Here is a 20,431-nt window from a genome sequence, read left to right as displayed (position 1 = left end):
GTTATGTCATGTACGGCGTACACCATGCATCACCCCCCAGCCCAACCTTGTTCAACACATACATGACTCCCCTCACAGACATCGTCAGATCCCATGACCTCAACATATTTTCATATGCAGACGACATTCAACTCATCCTCTCGCTCACCGAAGACCCCTCCACCGCCAAAACCAACTTCTGGGCCATCGTAGCCAACTGGATGAGAGACAACTGCCTTAAAGTCAACTCTGACAAGACAGAAGTACTGATCTTCGAGAAGAAAACTTCCTTATGGGACCACAGCTGGTGGCCAGCAGAACTCAGACCAACACCCACACCAACAGAACAGACCAGCAACCTAAGCATCTTCTTGACAGCGAACTGACCATGAAACGACAAGTCAACACAGTCGCCTCCTGCTGCTTCCACTCCCTCCGCACGCTCCGCAGAATCTTCAGATGAATCCCTATGAACAACAGAAATACTGAAACTCATGCCCAAGTCACCAGCGGCCTCGACACTGCCATCTCCACCCAGATCCTCAGACGATTCCGGGCCCTACAAAATACTGCAGCCAGACTCACCCTGGACCTCCCCAAATGGACTCACATCACCTGACCCCAGTAAGCTCCACTTGCTCCCCATCCAGAAGAGATGCCAGTTCAAGATCCTCATGCAAGCCTACAAAGCTCTACATGATCAAGGACCAGCCTATATCAACCATCGACTGAACTTCCATCTACCTGCAGGACACCTGCACTCCTCCTCACTGGCCTGTGTGCACAACCTGCATCCTTCGCAGCCACAGCAGAGGCTACTCCTTCTCCTGCAAGACCTGGAACAACTTGCCCCTCCATCTTCGAACAGCACCCTCCCTCCCGCATTTTTTAAAAAAACTCAAGACCTTGCTCTTCGACTGAAACGTTGCACCCACTGCGCCCAGATACACCTAGGGGTGACAGTGCTGTGCTATACAAATGCAAATTGATTGATTGATTGATTGTTGTCAAAAATAAAACACAGCAGAGCAGAAAGTACAACAACTTACTTGCGTTGAATCCAAAATAACAAACAACACAGTGAATAATTAAGTGTAAAGAAGTCAGTGATGGCATCCCTAAGGTCCTCCCGCAGTACCTTGTCTCGTGTGAGCGCTGTCGGGAAATACCACCTAGACGTACCAGACTTAAGACCACTCCAGGCCAGGCCAATGGTGATTAGGCTGTGGTCAGCAACTGAGATTGGTAAGATCTGCGCCGCCTGAAGCGGCCCTATGAGGGCCTGGCTGATCAATATGTAGTCTATCCTGGAGTAAGTCTGGTGAACGTGAGAATAGTATGTGTAGTCCTTGGTGGTAGTGTGGAGGGATCGCCAGGCATCGCATAGGCCAAGTGTCTGCATTTTTGTTTAAGTCCTTTAGAAAAGGTGCCGGTAGATGTCCGGTTTGAGTGGGAGCTGTCCAATGATTCATGCAAAGTCAGATTAAAGTCCCCCAGTAGTATTACGAGGCGTTCTGCGAATACACCCAATAAATCAAGAGCCTTAGAGCGGAATGTGGACTGCCCCGAGTTGGGGCGTAAAGAGAAATGAACGTGCAAAGTGTGCCTTTCAGCCTCTCCTTGACCATTAGTATTCTCCCTTCCCGATCTGATTTGGTGACCTCAGGTTTAAATTTAGTGGTGCCATGAAAGAGTGGCGCCACTCCATTATGTTTGGTGCTAGCTGAGGATTTGTATATTAAGGGGTACGCTTTGTGTCGTAGCCTGTTGTCTTCAGATTTTTTAAGGTGAGTCTCTGGGAGGGCTACCATGTCAAATTTGTGGTCTATGAGGTACTTCCAAATTTTCGGACGTTTCTTGGGGGAGTTCAACCCCTTAACGTTCCAAGATGAAACTGAAACCATTATTGTAGTAGACCCTACTCACTCCCCATGTGGACCACCCCTCTCCCAGATATGTAGACGTGGTTGTCCCCGACAAAGTGGGACCCTCCCTGCCAGCAAGCGTAAGGATCAAATCTCCTCTCCAATCCCCACCAATGAACTTCAAGAAAAACAAAGAAACAAACCTTGGATCCCCTAGGACACAACCGGAACCCCCAACCTACCCAACAAAAAAGATTCCCAACATCCCCTCAAACTGGGAGCCAAAGGACCAACGGGTGTATGGCTCAAGATTCGTCCAAAAATAAGAAGAATAGTGGGTAGCATGGGCAAGGCCTGAACCCCCCTATTGCCTGTCACTAATTTCTAAAGAGCAAGTCCGTAGAGAGAAAAATAAAAACCTCAGTGTCCATAGTAATCAAATTTAGTGTCAAGTGTACCAGCTGTACAGATCTTGTGTGTCGGGTTCTCTTCTCCACTGCGCAGCACCACCTTTTGAGATTAGGACTAGGTCGGAAGGATCGGAAATCAGGGGGTCACGGAGGTCTGTTGTCTGTGGAAGTACCGTTTGGGGATCTTCGGGCTTTTGTGATTGTATGCCAGGATTTGATGCCCCTTCTGGGCCGGCCCGACTCTGCAGAAGAGCTTGATGTGGTTGCATCATCCGTGAGGGGGAGGCCCAGGATGCGAAGGCCATCGGAGAGATCAGTTAAAAGATGCGTCTTGTTGGGATACTCGAATGAGAGGCCAAATGGAAATGTCCAGCGATAGTGGATATCTTCGTCTCGTAGTTTGGAGGTGATTGGTCTCAATGCTTGACGTTGGTCCAAGGTGGAGGGGCCAGGTCCTGATAGAGGGAACAATTGAAGCCTTGGAAGGACACTTTTTCCTTGCCGCGGTCAGTATGGCCTCCTTTGTTGTGAAAGAGTGTAGTTTGACCAGGACGTCATATGGTCTTCTACGTTCTCTGGTCTGCAGTCCCCACGCGGTGGATGCGGTCCAGTTTCAGCTTCAGTTGTTGAGGGGCCAGGAGCTCTGCAAAGAGGCCCGTCATGAATGCCTACAAATCAGGCCCCTCCACTTCCTCCTCCAAGTCCCAGATCCGTATGTTCTCCTGCCGGGTCCTGTTTTCCAGGTCTTCCGTTTTCAGTGTGATCTGCTGAAGCTGGGCATGGAAAGTTTGTTGTGAGTCCTTCATCTTGTCGACGCGTGTCGTAAGGTCTTGAGCCTGCTCCTCCACTTCTAGGACCCTGGTACCAATGGCGTCCACATCGTGGCGTAGAGTCAACATTTGTTCCGTGAGGTCAGCTTTTTGTTGGTCCATGGAGGACCGTAAGTTCTGCTTGATTTCTTGGCACAACTCTGCCTTGAAGTCCCGTAGGGTAGCCACCAGATCCTCTTTTGTAAGGAACATGTTCTGCGGGCGGACTGACTCTGATGGAGGAATAGCCTTGTCCGCTGTGGTAAAATAGCGGGAAACCTTGTTTGCGGTTTTCTTAGGAGGCATAAGGACAATGTCCAGCACGGCGAGCGGTCCGACAGTGCAGGCTCAGGTCAGTTCCAATTTTCAGACGCCAAGGAGTGAATACTAAGCACGCGAACACTCCACTGGTTAATGGCAAACCTCTGTTGAATGGTGGGGTCAGGTCGCCATGGTGAGGTCAGGCAAAGCGAGTCATGTCCTTGAGGGGAGATCACAGCCCTCAGGTGGCCCAGTAGTCAAAAAAAAGGGTCACTCCATCCATCGGGGGTAGCGACTCTCTGGTTGGTGTTTACCCCCTGATCCCAGCACCAGTCAAGAGGCTCAGTACGATATTCCCCGATGCTGCACCGCCATCTTAAAGTCAGGCAGCAGGCATGTATCCCATTTTCCCCCCAAACCCTTGTGTTCGAGCCAGTGGGGAATAGACCGACCTGTCCAAAGCGATCCGTGCAGGCTGCTCACCCGCCAACCGTAAATGCTGCTGCAGAAGGTTCGTTGTTCTGCAACCGCTCCGGTGCATGGAGCGACCACTGATCAGGTCCCAGCCGCATCCACCAGACTTTCAGGATCGCGGGACGCGGAAAGTGTCGCCAGTGTCCCTCCACAGGTCCGTAGGGTCAGGGGGATCTGAGGCAATCCACGGTGAGTTGGAAGCACCCGACTCCAGTTGGGCAGGAAGGCCTGCAGCGCATCCGGGCCGTGCCGCTACGCCATTTTGAGCGCGGCCGCGGAACTCCGTCACCTTGGGATCGGGGTCAAATATTCAGCACTGCCTAATCACTCCCGCATTTTCTAAAGTCCTGGTGATTCCCTGGACACAGCAGGTTAGGAGTATAGAAAGTAGAGCTCTATACGTGTCTCAGAAGGACATGTGGCAATAATCGGGGTCCAGAGCTGAAGCGGTTCTCGTCCGCTCAGCCATCTTACTTGGCCACAGCCCCCCACAGTGAATAATTAAAACACATTTGCCATTTCAACAGAGCACCTCCTATAGCAGGGTAAGTTCTAAAATGCATGCAATTTAGGACAGTTTATACAGGTTTTCTTTCAACACAAGTCTATGAAGCCTAATCAAGTGACAGAAACATGTTACTTTCAGAACAAATTTATTCATATATATATTCACTGAAAAAACCATAGGTTTCACACACGTTATAGTTAGGAATTATCATTTACAAAACCTTGCAAATTCACTTAAAAAACCATAGGTTTCACACATGTTATAGTTAGCTGTACATTTCACTCGTAAAAAACCAATGAAATTCCACGTTATAGTTAGATCAGGTAACTATAACTTGCGCGCCCACAATAAACTGCTGATGACGTCACATAGTACATCACTCATGACATGGTCAGTGACATCACTCATGACATCAATGATGACATCTGAAATTACACATTGTGGATTGCGGTCGCGCAAGTTATAGTTACCTGATCTAACTATAACGTGGAATTTCATTGGTTTTTTACGAGTGAAATGTACAGCTAACTATAACATGTGTGAAACCTATGGTTTTTTAAGTGAATTTGCAAGGTTTTGTAAATGATAATTCCTAACTATAACGTGTGTGAAACCTATGGTTTTTTCAGTGAATTTGTATGGTTTTTTAAATGCTAAGTTATGTATTTATTTTTTATTTTTTTTTCTGTTTTTTCACTATGCGCACACCCTGCGGTCGCCAGTAGATAGTTATAGTTAGGACCACGTTTCCATAGGAAATCCGCAACATTCTATTTTGAATAACTTTGGCGCCGGTTGACGAATCCTCGCGAACTTTTCAAAATAGGTGGGGCGCTACGCTCCGCTCCTACCCTGAAAGTCTCGGGGGGATTCGTCAAGCGGGGGCTGAGATAAAAGGGGGGTCCCAAAACGCGTTTTTCCCATGCATTTTTCCATAGGACCTTTAGACACAGCTACAGCCCGAACGGCTGAACAGAATTACTTGAAATTTGGCAGAGAGGTAGTCCTCAGGTCAAGGAAGTGCCTTTTGTAGGTTTGGTGTAAATCTGTTCAGTAGATTCTGAGAAAATAGCCTTTAAATCAATATATATATCTGTGGCAGCTTACGGTGCGCTTACCGTGCGCTTACCGTAAGCTTACCGTACGCGTACGGTGACGTGCGCGAGCGCGATTCTGATTGGCTCTTAGATCTTAGTAAACATTCGAATCGGTCGAAACCAGGAAGCGGCGGCCGCCATTTTCTCTCTCGCACTCTGACAGGGGGTTGATAAACAAAGTCCCAAAACATGTAAAGGGGCTGTTTAGACAGCTCCCAAGCACCTAGCCATGTCCAGTGAGTCCCCAACGATCCCCCAAGTGAAAAAAGGCAATTTTAATTTTTTCGAAAATTTCGCCGATTACGCTTACCGTACGCGTACGGTAAGAAATAAAAAAAAAAAAAAAATATCCACATTCTCCCCACCCCGTGTGCAAAAGGTGCCCGAAGGGCACATTTTGTGCATGACTTATTTAAGGTAAACCTAACATATATTTTACCTATCACAGCGATGCTCATCATATGTCCTCCATGTGCGCACGGTGCGCGAAGCGCATCGTGCGTTCATGGCCCATGTAGCATAACGTGGGCACGCGGTGCGCAAAGCGCACCGTGCGCGCACGGAACGAACTGCGTTAAGTGGGCGCGCACGCCACAAATGGCGTAAAGTAACTTAGCATTTAAAAAACCGTACAAATTCACTGAAAAAACCATAGGTTTCACACACGTTATAGTTAGGAATTAGCATTTAAAAAACCTTGCAAATTCACTGAAAAAACCATAGGTTTCACACATGTTATAGTTAGCTGAACATTTTACTGATAAAAAAACCAATGAAATTCCCCCGTTATAGTTACTGTAGGCAACTATAACTCACGCGACCGTAATCCTCTGCTGATGACATATGTGTCTTTATGAAAAAAAATTTTTTGTAATATATGTATAGCTAAAATTTAATGGAAGAAGACATGGGCAAATAAGTGTCTAAATACAGTATTAGCATCAGCAGAGGATTACGGTCGCGTGAGTTATAGTTGCCTACAGTAACTATAACGGGGGAATTTCATTGGTTTTTTATCAGTAAAATGTCCAGCTAACTATAACATGTGTGAAACCTATGGTTTTTTCAGTGAATATATATATATATATATATATATTTTTTTTTTTTTTCACTGAAAAGGTTAAAGTGACGTTGTATATAGGTGGTAAGACATACAATTTTAAATGAACAAACTAACTGAAATTCACCAGCGAAAGGTGGCTGAAGTAACTATAACTATAACTCGTGCCCTAAAGGCGTAAGTGAGTAATCTCAGATGAAGCCGAAATGGGCAGACTAAGAATACGTTTGAGAAAACCATTTTCTTTAGTCTGCAATGCTTTACAACCGTAGTGGCCCCACACACCAGCCCCATATGTTGCGATGGATAAACCCTTGCCCTATAAATTGCAGACATCTCCTTGACCGGCCTAGAACCCAGCTTGATTGAAAATTTGAAAATACCATGGGTACTTCTGTCCATTTTGCTCCTGACATTGGTAATTTCACCAGTCCATGAACCATTACCAGAGAAAGTGATGCCCAAGTAGCAGAATGAATCAACAGAAGTTACAGGTGACTTGTCCATAAAAAAGGTTCTACATTTCTTAACTCTGGGCTCGCATACCATTAAATAGGTTTTAATTTTATTTATAACCAATTTCCGGGTGGCAATAAAGTCCCCAAAAGCATCCATTAAACGTTGCAACCCCACAGGGGTCCTGGCCAGCAGGACCGTATCATCTGCATACAATAATACCGGGTGGGGCGCCCAGCCACTTGGGGGACATCAGCATAGACTGTTTGTAAGATCTTATCCACCTCATTAATAAATACGAAAAATAAAAGAGGGGCTAACACACAGCCTTGCCGTATAACACGTTTGAGTGCAAAATTGTTGGTGTATTTGGGTCCAAAACGTACTTTGCTCTCCAAGTTCTCGTACAGTCGAGCCAGGGAACAGATAATTGGCCTGGGTGCTCCTATATCGTGGTGAGGTGCACCACTTACATGCATTGGCAGATATTAATATATGGTCAATAACGTACGCTGAATTCCTCCCTATTAAGGTTGGGATAAGATCCCCCTTATCATCTCGGGCACTCTCTAGTAAATTTAAATCAAACTTAGATATCATAGAATGTAATCGTTTGCCATAATCACTATGGGGGAAATGCAAATAGCCATTCCCAGCCTCATCAATCACCCCACATACCCATGTAGTAGTATTTGGGCATGTGTGAATGTTAAAATCTCCAGCACATATCAATATAAAACTACTAGTAATGGACTGTAGGGTCTCCAATCCCCCATCAAGAGCTAAAACCACCTTGCCCTGGTTATTGTTAAAAACATTATAATAAAAATTACCCAGAACAATATCCCAACCTCTCCTAAACGTTAACCATAAAATTAGGCAGTGTGGGCCAATGGATATTTTCCTCATCAACCTTACCAGTCATTTATTCGATATAAGGACCATGAGCCCCTCTTTCGCTCTTCCTACTGCCGATGTCTTCAGCCGATATGACGTAAAAACCCCCCAAAAATGGGCTTGGTGCACCATGTTTCTTGCATACATAATATATCCAAGTCATTAATAAACTCCGACCACCCTAGGTTACCCTGTTTTTTCGCTAACCCACCTACGTTCCAGGTCACAATTTTATAGCCACCATCCATCCCAGGGCCACTACTCCTCTGTTGGATTTGAATGGGTGTAGCAACTGTTGGGTGTGTAGGAGCCACTTCAGTATCATGAAACGATGGAGGGGTTACAGGTGCAATACTGTAACAACCAACCTTCCCAAGGCCACTACTACTAGGTAATAATAAATTAGGTGTGGCAGATATTATATGCGTAGGGGCTGCTGTATTGTCACAAGGGAACAAGGAGGCTATTGGTGATATAGGAATAATATCATGATAGCCCAAAGGTCCCATGTTTGTACAATTATTCCCTTCCTTCATGAAGTTGATTACTTATCACAAGTCAATCGATATTCTGGATATCAGTCAGTGCCTCAAATCTATTAGATATCACAAAAGGTTGGAATGAGAGGTGTATTAATGCAGGGTTGTTGCCTGTTGGGCTGAGTTTGCAGGGGCACAGGGCCTAAAATGCCTGTAGAAAAAACCTAGGGGCTGAAATGACATATTGCCTTCAAATTGAAGATGAAGTGTCTCCCCCGAAAGGACACTCTCAGCGGACCTGGGATCACTAAAATTAATTATAATGCAGTGCCCCGCATACTTTTTCCTCAAGGGTCCAATCCAGTGCACTCTACTAACGAATAGAATGTCATTGGCGTCCCTTACTGAGAAGCGACAATTCCTGTTAAGCCAATGAATAACTCTGTCCTTAAGTGAGTTGTAAACTTCTATTTGACCTGGGTGTAAAAGAGGGACATTGACTATAACGGCCACATAGGGGACACATTCCGGTGGTAAATTAATGGAGGCACATGCGTCTATGACACTTGTTTCCCTTGGAATGATATTACTGGTCTGTTCTAACATTGAGGCTCGTTCAATATCATCAAGTGTTAAGTTCTTGTTATTCTCGATAGGAACCGGAGGCTGTAACAATGTATTTGGTCTGGATGCGAGCGGTCACATACGATCCCTGTAATTAACTTTGGGTAAAGCACCTGCGACCTTTAACTTCTTTGGCATAGTACTTGGTAGCACTGGGTTATCCTTCAGTACTGTTATTGGTGTATTTGGGGTTACAGTTGGTACTAATGCCCTATTCAGCCCCTCCTTATGTTGACCTATTAGGGGTGTATGGTGGTGTATCCTAATCTTAGTTACCTCAACAGACAAAGCCTCTAACTTCTCTAAAATTGGTGCTAACAAAGCTTCTAGTCTGGAAGTAATCCAAGCCATTAATGATACCCATTGTGAATCCCCCAAATTGCCTGAAATAGACCCAGCCTCGATTCAAGAGGGAACTGGAGTCTTAAGTGTGTTTAGCCCTTTTTAAACTTTTGGCAGAAATGAGGTCTTTTAAAATGTCCTTTTCCTTTTGGGAATAGGGGGGCTAAGAGAAACAGTACTGGGAGATAATATTATGTCGTTACTTAGTGGGATGGCCGAATTATCGACAACCTCTCGGCTGTTGTCTTCCCTAGTCGCACTCTTATTTGCTGAGGCTTTTGCTTTTATATCATTTGCTGACTCAGTAGTCCCACACCCAGACCCTCCACAAATAGAGTGGCGACGTTCGACAATATCTGTCTCCTGAGAGATCCCTTTTACTGCCCGCACTAAATATGAGTCAATAGTTGACCGGCCAGTGTCACATGGTGATAGAATAATTGCTGCTTTGCGTTTGCCCATGGCCCCCTGGATAACTAGGCGCCCGCCCCAATATATACATGGAATGGTATATACACACAACAACCAGTCTTAGTAACTGGTGGCCAAATATCCGGCAGGGATAAGTCCAGGTTGATGAACAACAAAAGGTACGTCGCTCTTATTGAATTATGGGTCAACAATTAAACAATTAAACCGTACTATGATCAGAGGCCTTCTCCGGTCAGTGACGGGCAAGGGCGGGCCCTTAGCCCGAGCTTTACCCGGGCGCATCCCGCGCTGCGGGATCCCGAGAGTGCTTTTATGCACCTCCAGTGCTGTGGAAAATGGCGTTGGCGCCTCCTGGCGCTGAGGAAGGTGGGAGATGCAGTCCCTGGCTAACTCCGTCCCAGTCAAAAGTGCTGGTGCAGTTTGTTTAGTTGTATATCATTTACACATATACAACAGTATCCCATTTACAAATGGACAGTATTTTGCATTTACAAATACACAACAGTGTCCCATTTACAAATGTTCAATAGCATCTTATTTATAAATACAAAATAGTATCACATTTACAGATACACAATAGTATCTCATTTACAAATATACAACAGTATCTCATTTAGAAATACACAACCGTATGTCATTTAGAAATACACAACAGTATCCCATTTACAAAACACAATAGTATATCATTTACAAATACTCAATGGTATTGCATATACAAATACACAACAGTATCCCATTTACAAATACACAATAGTATCTAATTTACAAATACACAACAGTATCCCATTAACAAATACACAACAGTATCTCATTTACAAATATACAGTAGTATTTCAATTATAAATATACAATAGTATCTCATTTACAAATACACAATACTATCCCATTTACAAATACACAATACTATCTAATTTACAAATCAACAACAGTATCTCATTTTCAAATACACAATAGTATCCTATTTATAAAGACAGAGTAGTAACCCATCTACAAATACTCAATTGTATTCTATTTACAAATACATAATATTATCTAATTTGCAAATACACAACAGTATCTCATTTACAAATATACAACAGTATTTCAATGATAAATATACAATAGTATCTCATTTACAAATCAACAACAGTATCTCATTTTCAAATACACAACAGTATCCTTTTTATAAAGACAGAGTAGTAACCCATCTACATTACTCAATTGTATTCTATTTACAAATACATAATATTATCTAATTTGCAAATACACAATAGTATCTCATTTGCAAATACAAACCAGTATCTCATTCACAAATGCACAATAGTATACCATTTACAAATACACAATACTATCTCATTTACAAAAACACAAGTTTCTCATTTACAAATAGGCATTTTCTCATTTACAAATATACAACAGTATCTCATTTCCAAATGCACTACATGTCATTTATAAATACACAATAGTATCCCATTTACAAATATACAGCAGTAACTCATTTACAAATACTCAATAGTATCTCATTTCTAAATACACAATATTATCTATTTACAAATACAGAACAGTATCCTATTTATAAATACAAAGTAGTACCTCATTTACAAATACACAATACTATCTAATTTACAAATCCACAATAGTATGTCATATACAAATACACAGTAGTATCTTATTTACAAATACACAATAGTATCCTATTTTCCTTGCAATGCTCATATTTGTCTCTTTTTCTTTCACAGAACAATGTAGATTTCCAGAGAGTTCAAAATTAATCTCAGAACAAAGCAAGTTATATTATAGTGTTGGAGAAACAACAGAGGTGCGCTGCACTGAGGGGTACGAGCCATCAGTTCCTGTGTTAAGATGTGTTAGAAGAGGCGAAGCTGCTGTCTGGGACTCAGACGTCACCTGCCTCGGTGAGTTCCATTGGTGAGACCAGCATTGGTGAGAGTTCACATACAAGAAACACAAAGTTACCAGCATTGGTGAGTACTCACCAGCAACTGACACAATGTTACCTGCCCTGGTGAGTCTCACATACAATAAACACAATGTTACCAGCATTGGTGAGTACTCACCTACAACTGATGCAATGTTACCTGCCCTGGTGAGAGTCACATACCACATCCACAGGCGCTTATTTACAAAGGTATTTTGGAGTACATAAATTAGTACATAAAGTAATACTTCTGTGGTACTTTTTTACATACATAGGCGTACCTTTTGTGAATTGGAGGAATAGTCACATACAATTACTATACATAAAAAGCACTATTCATTTGGCATTAATGCCATAAAAGTACATAATAAAAATCATTCTAACAGCACAAAAAAGGGACAACAATTGTAAGTTGATATGAGGGACAAAAATTCACGCTTTACATGATGACGAAAGATCAAATCCTCTTTAAACCATCATAGGATCTGAGTGGCAAAGTGCAAATGCATACTTGTAGGTCAAGGCAGGAACTGGTTAAGAATATCTTTATCTAATAATACATGACCCTATGATGAAGCTAATAATTGCACCGCAGACCTCTGCTGAATCTAGCTGCTGTAAGTATTAGTAACCCTTTTTATACGATTTACAATTCATGGGGCGGAAAATTGGAACTCAAATTCAATTTCGCACTGACTTGTAAAGTGAGCAAAAAAGCATAAAATGAACTGTACTTTAGTGTGAGCGGTTATCATATGGGCAATTGGGAAGGTGTTCAAATGATGCTCCTTGTTGGGGAAAGCTAAAAGAAAACATAAAGAGTCCAGACGTAACCTGGGTAAATATAATCTGTGCTGTGTATTGTCAACATAAGTTAGATACAACTCCAGCTCATATATGGGGAATAGGGCCTGACAAGTTGCCAAAGAGGAAGACTGGAGGGCATTAGGCCTGCTCCTACATTGATGTGGGTCATAAAAGAGGAGCATTAGCTGGAGTGTGGAAGCAAGACCTAAAAGTTCAGGGTTATTACAAAAATCAGAAACCCCCAATCTTGAAAAAGTGCTCTTGACATAGGATATCCAGGGAATATTAACCATCTTATCCAGGGTCAAGCAGTATGAAAGAGTCCTTTTAATAAGATCTACCTCGAAAGATTGTCAAACTTGAGAAAATGAGTCTTTCATGTCAATAAAATCCAGCTTTATTTGGATAAAAAAGTACAAACATAAAACATGCTAAAAATAATAATGAACATCTTCACAATTTATTACAGTCTGTACATTAAAACACATGAAAGGTTAAAATTCTACTGTACATGAATATACCCAATGGACGTGATACAATAAAAGCAAACGCGGGAGATAGTTTGTACATAAAGTGCCACTTGCTAGATATATAGTGCGGCAACAAAACTGCAACCCTGAACATCATTAATCAATATGCATCCCATCTTCTTCGTAAACGAGGGCCTCGAGATGTGAGTTATATTTTCTTCTTCTTCATGCCATCTGAATATAAACCACCACCGCATTACAAACTCTGGGCCCGATTCACAGAATTAACTTAAGACAAAATCCTAAACTTACTACTTTTGGTATTCACAGAATGCACTTACTACTTTTGGTATTCACAGAATGCACTTACTACTTTTGGTATTCACAGAATGGATTTACGACTACTAACTTTACGTCCGCACTCGGGCCGGAAATTCCAGCCCGGAGGCGGAGCTTCCGGTCCGGAGGCGGAGCTTCCGGTCCGGAGGTGGAGATTTGGCCATGGCTAAATCTCCACCACTGGCCGGAATCCCCACCTCCGGGTCGGTGCTTCCGGGCCGGAGGCGGAGCTTCCGGCCCGGAGGTGGGGATTCCGGCCAGTGGTGGAGATTTAGCCATGGCCAAATCTCCACCTCCGGACCGGAAGCTCCGCCTCCGGCGCGGAAGCTCCGCCTCTGGCCCGGAAGCCCCGCCTCTGGGCCGGAAACTCCGCCTCCGGGCCGGAAATTCCGGCCCGAGTGCGGACGTAAAGTTAGTAGTCGTAAATCCATTCTGTGAATACCAAAAGTAGTAAGTGCATTCTGTGAATACCAAAAGTAGTAAGTGCATTCTGTGAATACCAAAAGTAGTAAGTTTAGGATTTTGTCTTAAGTTAATTCTGTGAATCGGGCCCTCTGTCATTATCTAAATTGCAAATAAAATCAAAAGCAGTTTTATAAGTAAACAATCTTTCCTTTAAAAATAATGGTCGTAAAATGCTCTTCCTAGTATCTCTATAAAAATCACAAGATAGGATAAAGTGTAAGTTGTCTGATCAGGTTTTCCATCTCAGGGGCACTTTGGGAGATTTTGTTTCCATTCGCCCATGGTTGGAAAGGCTATTAATAAATGGACGATCCCCATTCCTAACCTAGTAAGATAAAATCTATGTTTTGTATTCGAGACCTGGAGTAAATAGCGTTGTGTCCCTTGTCCAATGGGCCTATCACAGCAGTATGCCCAGGTCAGCTGCTTCGAGTTTGCCTCAACTTCCCTTAGCCATTCCCTTGAGTCTATGAGTCCGGTTTTTTGTTCCTTTTTACCGTTGTAAAGTATTTGGGAAGGGTTGTTAAAATCAATGTTCTCAGTGCATTCTTTTAAAATATTACTAATATACATCAACCAGGGATTTTTTTTTTACCATGCTCAAGGGTGAGGCAATCCTTAATGATTTCCTGGGTAAATGTGGTTCCCTCCGTATCCCATACCAAACAGTGAGAACTGCTACACTAATCAAATCATTAATACAAGGAGCGGAGGTCTTTGGGCATGCTATATATAGGGATAGAGCTGGGAATGGCTAACAATCTTCTTAAAAAGATGTTTTCTTGAGTCTGGAGGGTAGCATGGTTATCCGCTCCCCAGAGCGCAGCAACATAGCAAGTTCCAATAAGGCACGTCCGCATAAAAAACAACGTGGGGACAGCACGTTTACCAACTCTAGGGACATCATCATTTAGCTTTTGCAATCCTTTGTCTACTCCATTTATGTATGGAGAAAACAGGAGTGGTGCAAGAATGCATCCCTGCCTTATTCCCCTTGTGAGTCTGAAAATGGTAGTGCACTCTCCTTCTGTCCCATATCGAACTCTTGTATTCAAATATTTATACATTTGTGACAGGTATGCAATAATATCATTCAGAGCACCCATGAGAGCCAAGGTTTGCCATAATTTCACATGATTCACTAGGTCCAAAGCACTTGTGAGGTCGACAAAACACAGGTGTAAATGGCCCTTTTTTTATAACTGTATATTTACTAATTATTAAATTAAAGTTAATGCACTGTTCAACAGTCCCTATCTTCCTTCTGAATCCATACTGTGTTTCTGTAGAGATTGAATTTTCTGTTGACCATATTACCAAGGATTCTAGCCATCAATTTTGACGTTGTGTCAAGAAGGGAAATTGGGCAATAGTATTTGGTGTCTCATCTATCGCCCTTCTTGAAAATCGGGACTATGATACTTTCTGACAAGGTTCTCGGCTGCAGACCACCTGCTACAGCATTAAACGCTTTTTGTAAAATTGGGACCCGGAGACCCATATTCATCTTAAAAATGTCTACTGGGACCCCATCGGGTCCTGGTGCTTTCCCATTTACGCATCTATCTAGGGTCACTGTGACCACATCCAGAGTAATAGGGGCCAGATTGGGGGGGGGGGGGGTCAAAGTAATAAAAACTCTATTATCTGATGGTAAAGAGATTTCATTAACATCCCTTATATCTTACAGTACAGAAATGTCATTATCTGGGTTAAAAACCTGTCAAAAATACTTTATTCATTGCGAGGGCTGGACCAAGCTCTCAATATTTACTGTGGAATAATCTTTAAATAAGGGTGTTTAATTGTTTTCCAGAATAGGCGGTCATCCTTTGTACTAGCAGCTTGAGTTAATTTTTCCCATGCCTGATCTTGTATCTCCCTTTTCCTTCTAATGAGAGTCTGTTTATATATCATTCTCTGTGTTTTTATGAGTTCACTATGCCTAGGCCTAACCTTTAGGGCATTTATTGAAGCTTGATTTGCCTTAGCGCATTGGCCATCAAACCAGCTAACATTTTTAGGGACTATCTTTTTATTCTTAATTTTTAAGCCCCGAGAGATTGCAAAGGTAATATTACAGAAAGCCCCAATGATGTGACAGTCAGACGAATCCTCTATGTTACAGATCTCAATATCATGTTGGCAATCGTACATTAATCTATATAAAAATGTGATTGTGTTAACACCAGTCCATTTGATAGTGATGCCATTCTGTCCCTGAGTTGATATGGTAGGGGCTAAATGAAGCCCATCTGGGGAGTCTCATTGAGTCTAAGAGTTAGGAATAGCGGATGATGATCACTAAAGCAACTTTCTATCACCTCCATTTTCACTATCTGTCCACGTCCAGATTCTGAGATCAATATATGATCAATGATTGAGCACTGTCTATGGCCTTCATAAGTTGGTAACTAGGGTAGTCCTTCTGCAGTCGACTGATCCAGTAATCCTAAGTTATATTTATGCATTGCCCCATTAATAGTATCACAATATAAATTGTGTGGAAAAGGGATTAATTTTCGCCATACTCGTTTCCATCCCCACAGTATTTCCCTTCCAGGATATCACATTTCTTACTCTTAAGATCCCCAGCCCTGATAAGAAAGCAGTCACTTCTAATGTGTTTTATAAATAAATCTAGCTCCTTCTCGAGTGCCAATATGACCTGATTTCTAGTATTATCAAAATCATTGTTGTAAAAATGAATTATTACAAAACACTGATTATCAATAGTTAACCCCTTCGCAGCTAGGCTTCCCCCCCCCCTTCCCGTGCTAAGCCTTTTGTTTTGCTATTTGGGGTAGTTCGCGCTTAGGCCCCTGTAACTTTTTGACCACATAAGGTATCCTCGCCAAATTTGCGTCTTTTTCTTCCAACATCTTTGGGATTCTAAAGGTACCCAGGGTTTGTGGATTGCCCTAGAGGGGACCCAGAAATTAGCAAAAATACAGCTAAATTTAGTTTTTTTGGGCAACAAATTGGGAAAAAATTGTGCAAATGAAAGCGTCTGGGTTTTTCCGTGCAAATGGTATCAAAAAAGAGTTTGTATGGCTGAAATCACCATTTTCCCAGCTTTTAGGAAATGACAGACTTTTGTCAGAAAACCACAAATGTTATTCAGTTTTGGCATTTTTCTGGGACATAGCCTATTTTTGCAATTTTTTGTGCTTTCAACCTCCTTCAAGTTAATGGTAGACATGGGTATGAAAGCAATAATGGATTCTGAAAAGCTATACATATTAGAAAAGTAGTCAGAATTCTGAATTAAGCAAGGGGTCATTTGTGTAGATCCTTTAAGGTTTCTTTATAGACACTAACAGTTAAATATAGGAAAAATTGAAAATTAGTTGAAAAAAACAGCCTTTTGTGTCAACGTTTTCACCTGTAACTTCTTCTAATTATGACAGCTCTTTGAAAGCAATATACCGTTACATCTGCTGGACCTTTCTCGTTGTGGGGATATATAGGACTTGTAGGTTCACCAAGAACCCGACGAACCCAGAGTCAAAAACTGAGCAGCGACTTGCAATGGTTTTTTATTATATACCGGGTATATAGCAATTATTCTGGGAAAATGTATATATGGAAAAATCGGTATGATAGACACCTATGTATTTCTGAAATGGGAACAAAATATAGAGTTTAGAAACAGTAGATAGTTGCACATTTCCGAAATTGGGAATACTCATACTAGCATGAGAATTATCTTTCATTTTTCAAAATGACATCTTTTTTACACATTGTCTTTCATTTGGAAGGCAGAAACACATCGAAAGTCAATAGGTAATAACAGTTGCTTAACAAATCTGAATTACCCTAAGTCTCCTGATAAAGATGGTACCTCACTTGTGTGGATAGGCATAGTGCCCGCGACAGGAAACGGCGCAAACGCAACGTGGTCACACCTCAACGTCGCAGTGAAAAATTACCCTTTTTTTGGCAAAGTGCCTAGCTGTAGTTTTTTAACCCTAGCTCTGCCGGCACCTAGGTAAACCTAGCAAACGTATACATTTTTGAAAACTAGACACCCAGGGGAATCCAGGATGGGGTGACTTGACTGGCTCCCACCAGGTTCTGTTACCCAGAATCCCTTGCAAACCTAAATAATTGTCCAAAAAAACACATTTTCCTCACATTTCTGTGGTGGAAAGTCCTTGAATCTGCATGGATCGACAAATGTTCACATACTCCGCATTCCCCAAAGTCTTTCAAGAAAAGGGGTACCTCACTTGTGTAGGTAGGCCTAGTGCCTGCGGCAGGAAACGGCGCAAAACGCAACATGAACACTCCACAATTTACAGTGAAAAATGACCCTTTTTTGGCAAAGTGCCTAGCTGTAGGTTTTGAACCCTAGCTCTGTCGGCACCTAGAGAAACCCAGCAAACCTATACATTTTTGAAAACTAGACACCTAGGGGAATCCAGCATGGGGTGGCTTGACTGCTTCTCACCAGGTTCTGTTACCCAGAATCTCTTGCAAACCTAATAAATTGTCAAAAAACCGACATTTTCCTCACATTTCTGTGGTGGAAAGTTCGGGAATCTGTGTGGATCCACAAATTCCCACCCACCCCGCATTCCCCAAAATCTTCATAGAAAAATGGTACCTCATTTGTGTGGGTAGGCCTAGTGCCCGGGGCAGGAAACAGCGCAAAACGCAACGTGGACACACCACAATTTCACAGTGAAAAATGACTCTTTTTTGGCACAGTGCCTAGCTGTAGTTTTGGAACCCTAGCTTTGCCGGCACCTAGGGAAACCTAGCAAACCTATACATTTTTGAAAATTAGACACCCAGGGGAATATAGGATGGGGTAAATTGACTACCTCTCACCAGGTTCTGTTACCCAGAAACCCTTGCAAACCTAAAAGATTGTCAAAAACAACACATTTTCCTCACATTTCTGTGGTGGAAAGCTCTGGAATCTGCGTGGATCCACAAATTTCCACCCACCCCGCATTCCCCAAAGACTTCCAAGAAAAATGGTACCTCACTTGCGTGGGTTGGTCAAGGACCGCGACAGGCAAGGATCCGAAACCTATTGAGGCGACATCAAAATTACCTATCACAGACCAACCTGGTTTTGCAAGGGGGGTCCCATGAGTTTTTGGCCCGGTGCTCGGCGGCCATCCTGGGAAACCTATCAAACACACACATTTCTGGAATCTAGACACCTGGGGAAGTCCAGCGAGGTATGGCTTGCGTGGGTACCCCAACATTCTCCTGCCCAGAATCCCGGCAAACCTCTCATTTCGATGAAAATATCACTTTTTTCTCAAATTTCTGTGTGGGAAAGTTCTGGAATCTGCGTGAATCCACAAATTTCCTCCCACCCAGTGTTCCCCCTGGACTCCTGATAAAAATGGTACCTCACTTGTGTGGGTAGGCATAGTGGCTGCAACAGGAAATGTCCCAAGTCTGTGGAGACTTCAAAATTACCTATAACAAAACTACCTGGTTTTGGGGGGCAGTGGCACCTGAGATTTTGGCCCCGGGCTCGGCAGCCATCTTGGGAAAGCACCAAACCCAAACATTTCTGAAAAGTAGACACCCGGGGGAGTCCAATGAGGTATGGCTATGCTCCTGCGAAAAGGGCACCTCCTTAACAGGCCCGGTTCTTGCCCGTGATAGCATGATGGCGTTAACAGCCTTTGCCCACATTAGCTAAAGTGTGGCCACATGCAAGGCGCGTTCTGAGCTGGTTAGAACAGAATCCGTTGTTAGCCCATGCCTACACTGCAGGGAACTTTGCTCCATACAGTGCGCGTCCAGAGCAGGTCCGCACAAAATCTGCGCTAGCATAACGATATTTGTAGCCCACATTCACGCATGATAAAACTTGATGCAGAGCGGTAGAAGTAACCGTCACCCTAGATTGCAGCAGGGCCGGTTAAGCAACAGCCTGCCCCATCCCCTATATATTTAAAGTCATGGGGATAGTGGTCACAAGAAATACACAAGGCATATTATTATGTGATGGCCTGCCCCCTCCTCGGTATCCTAGAGGTTATGGGGATACGTGTAGTAAGTAATACTCAAGGCCACATCCATAGCCAGAGGGAACCAAGGAGTGCTCCATTTCACTATTGAATGACACACGACATGAACCTGCATAAGCGAATAAGAAGTTCCAATTACACCGGGTATGGTTATTTGTTGTCGATGATACGTGATCATCTGTATGGGTCTTTACTAAAACAACATAGATACAGGTGCATTGATTGATGTTGGTGGCCTCTTTTTCTACCTTTTTTGTCTCCTTCTTGATTTAGTTTAGCACATGAGAAAGCCTCATGTCTGACCTACCGGGTACTGTTGAAGCCTGGTTAGTTTACTTAATTAGGTGAGTCCGCATGGATGTACCTCTGCTGCTCAGTACAGTTGCCACTAGGGCTGTAGTTCACACTAGCTCACTGTGGGCACTCACTATGTGGCACTGTTTTTAATCTGTTTTAAACTGTTTTAAGAGACCTCAATGTAATCGCAGTCACTGTTCACCAATAAAGTTAAGAAATCAGAGTCACAAGGGAATCGATAATGAATGTATATGTGTATCATACCAAATTGAACGATGTCACATTTTTGTCTTCCCACACAGGTTGTTCCAGATATGACAGGTACACTAAATAGGTAGATACACGGTTGTTGTGAGTATAATTCCATGTCACCAACTGTAAAGTGTAGGTAGTCTTCACTGTTCAGGTCCTGAAGAATCGCACATAGAGTATACATTGAG

The 20,431-nt window shown here is 42.9% G+C and overlaps 1 protein-coding gene across 1 annotated transcript in view; it reads left to right on the top strand.

Annotated features, from left to right (window-relative positions):
* LOC146863795 (complement factor H-like) overlaps positions 1-20,431 on the top strand; it is a 140,726-nt gene that overhangs the window by 62,389 nt on the left and 57,906 nt on the right. Inside the window, exon 2 of the mRNA XM_085628089.1 lies at positions 11,412-11,588. Within this exon, the coding sequence (XP_085484215.1) occupies positions 11,412-11,588 (177 nt within the window). The remainder of the gene's footprint in view (positions 1-11,411; positions 11,589-20,431) is intronic.

The sequence above is a fragment of the Triturus cristatus genome, chromosome 2_1, assembly GCF_964204655.1.
Source record: "Triturus cristatus chromosome 2_1, aTriCri1.1, whole genome shotgun sequence".
Classification (NCBI taxonomy): Eukaryota; Metazoa; Chordata; class Amphibia; order Caudata; family Salamandridae; genus Triturus; species Triturus cristatus.
The sequence above is the reverse complement of the archived record's forward strand: the minus strand, read 5'-3'. Positions and strand labels throughout refer to the sequence as shown.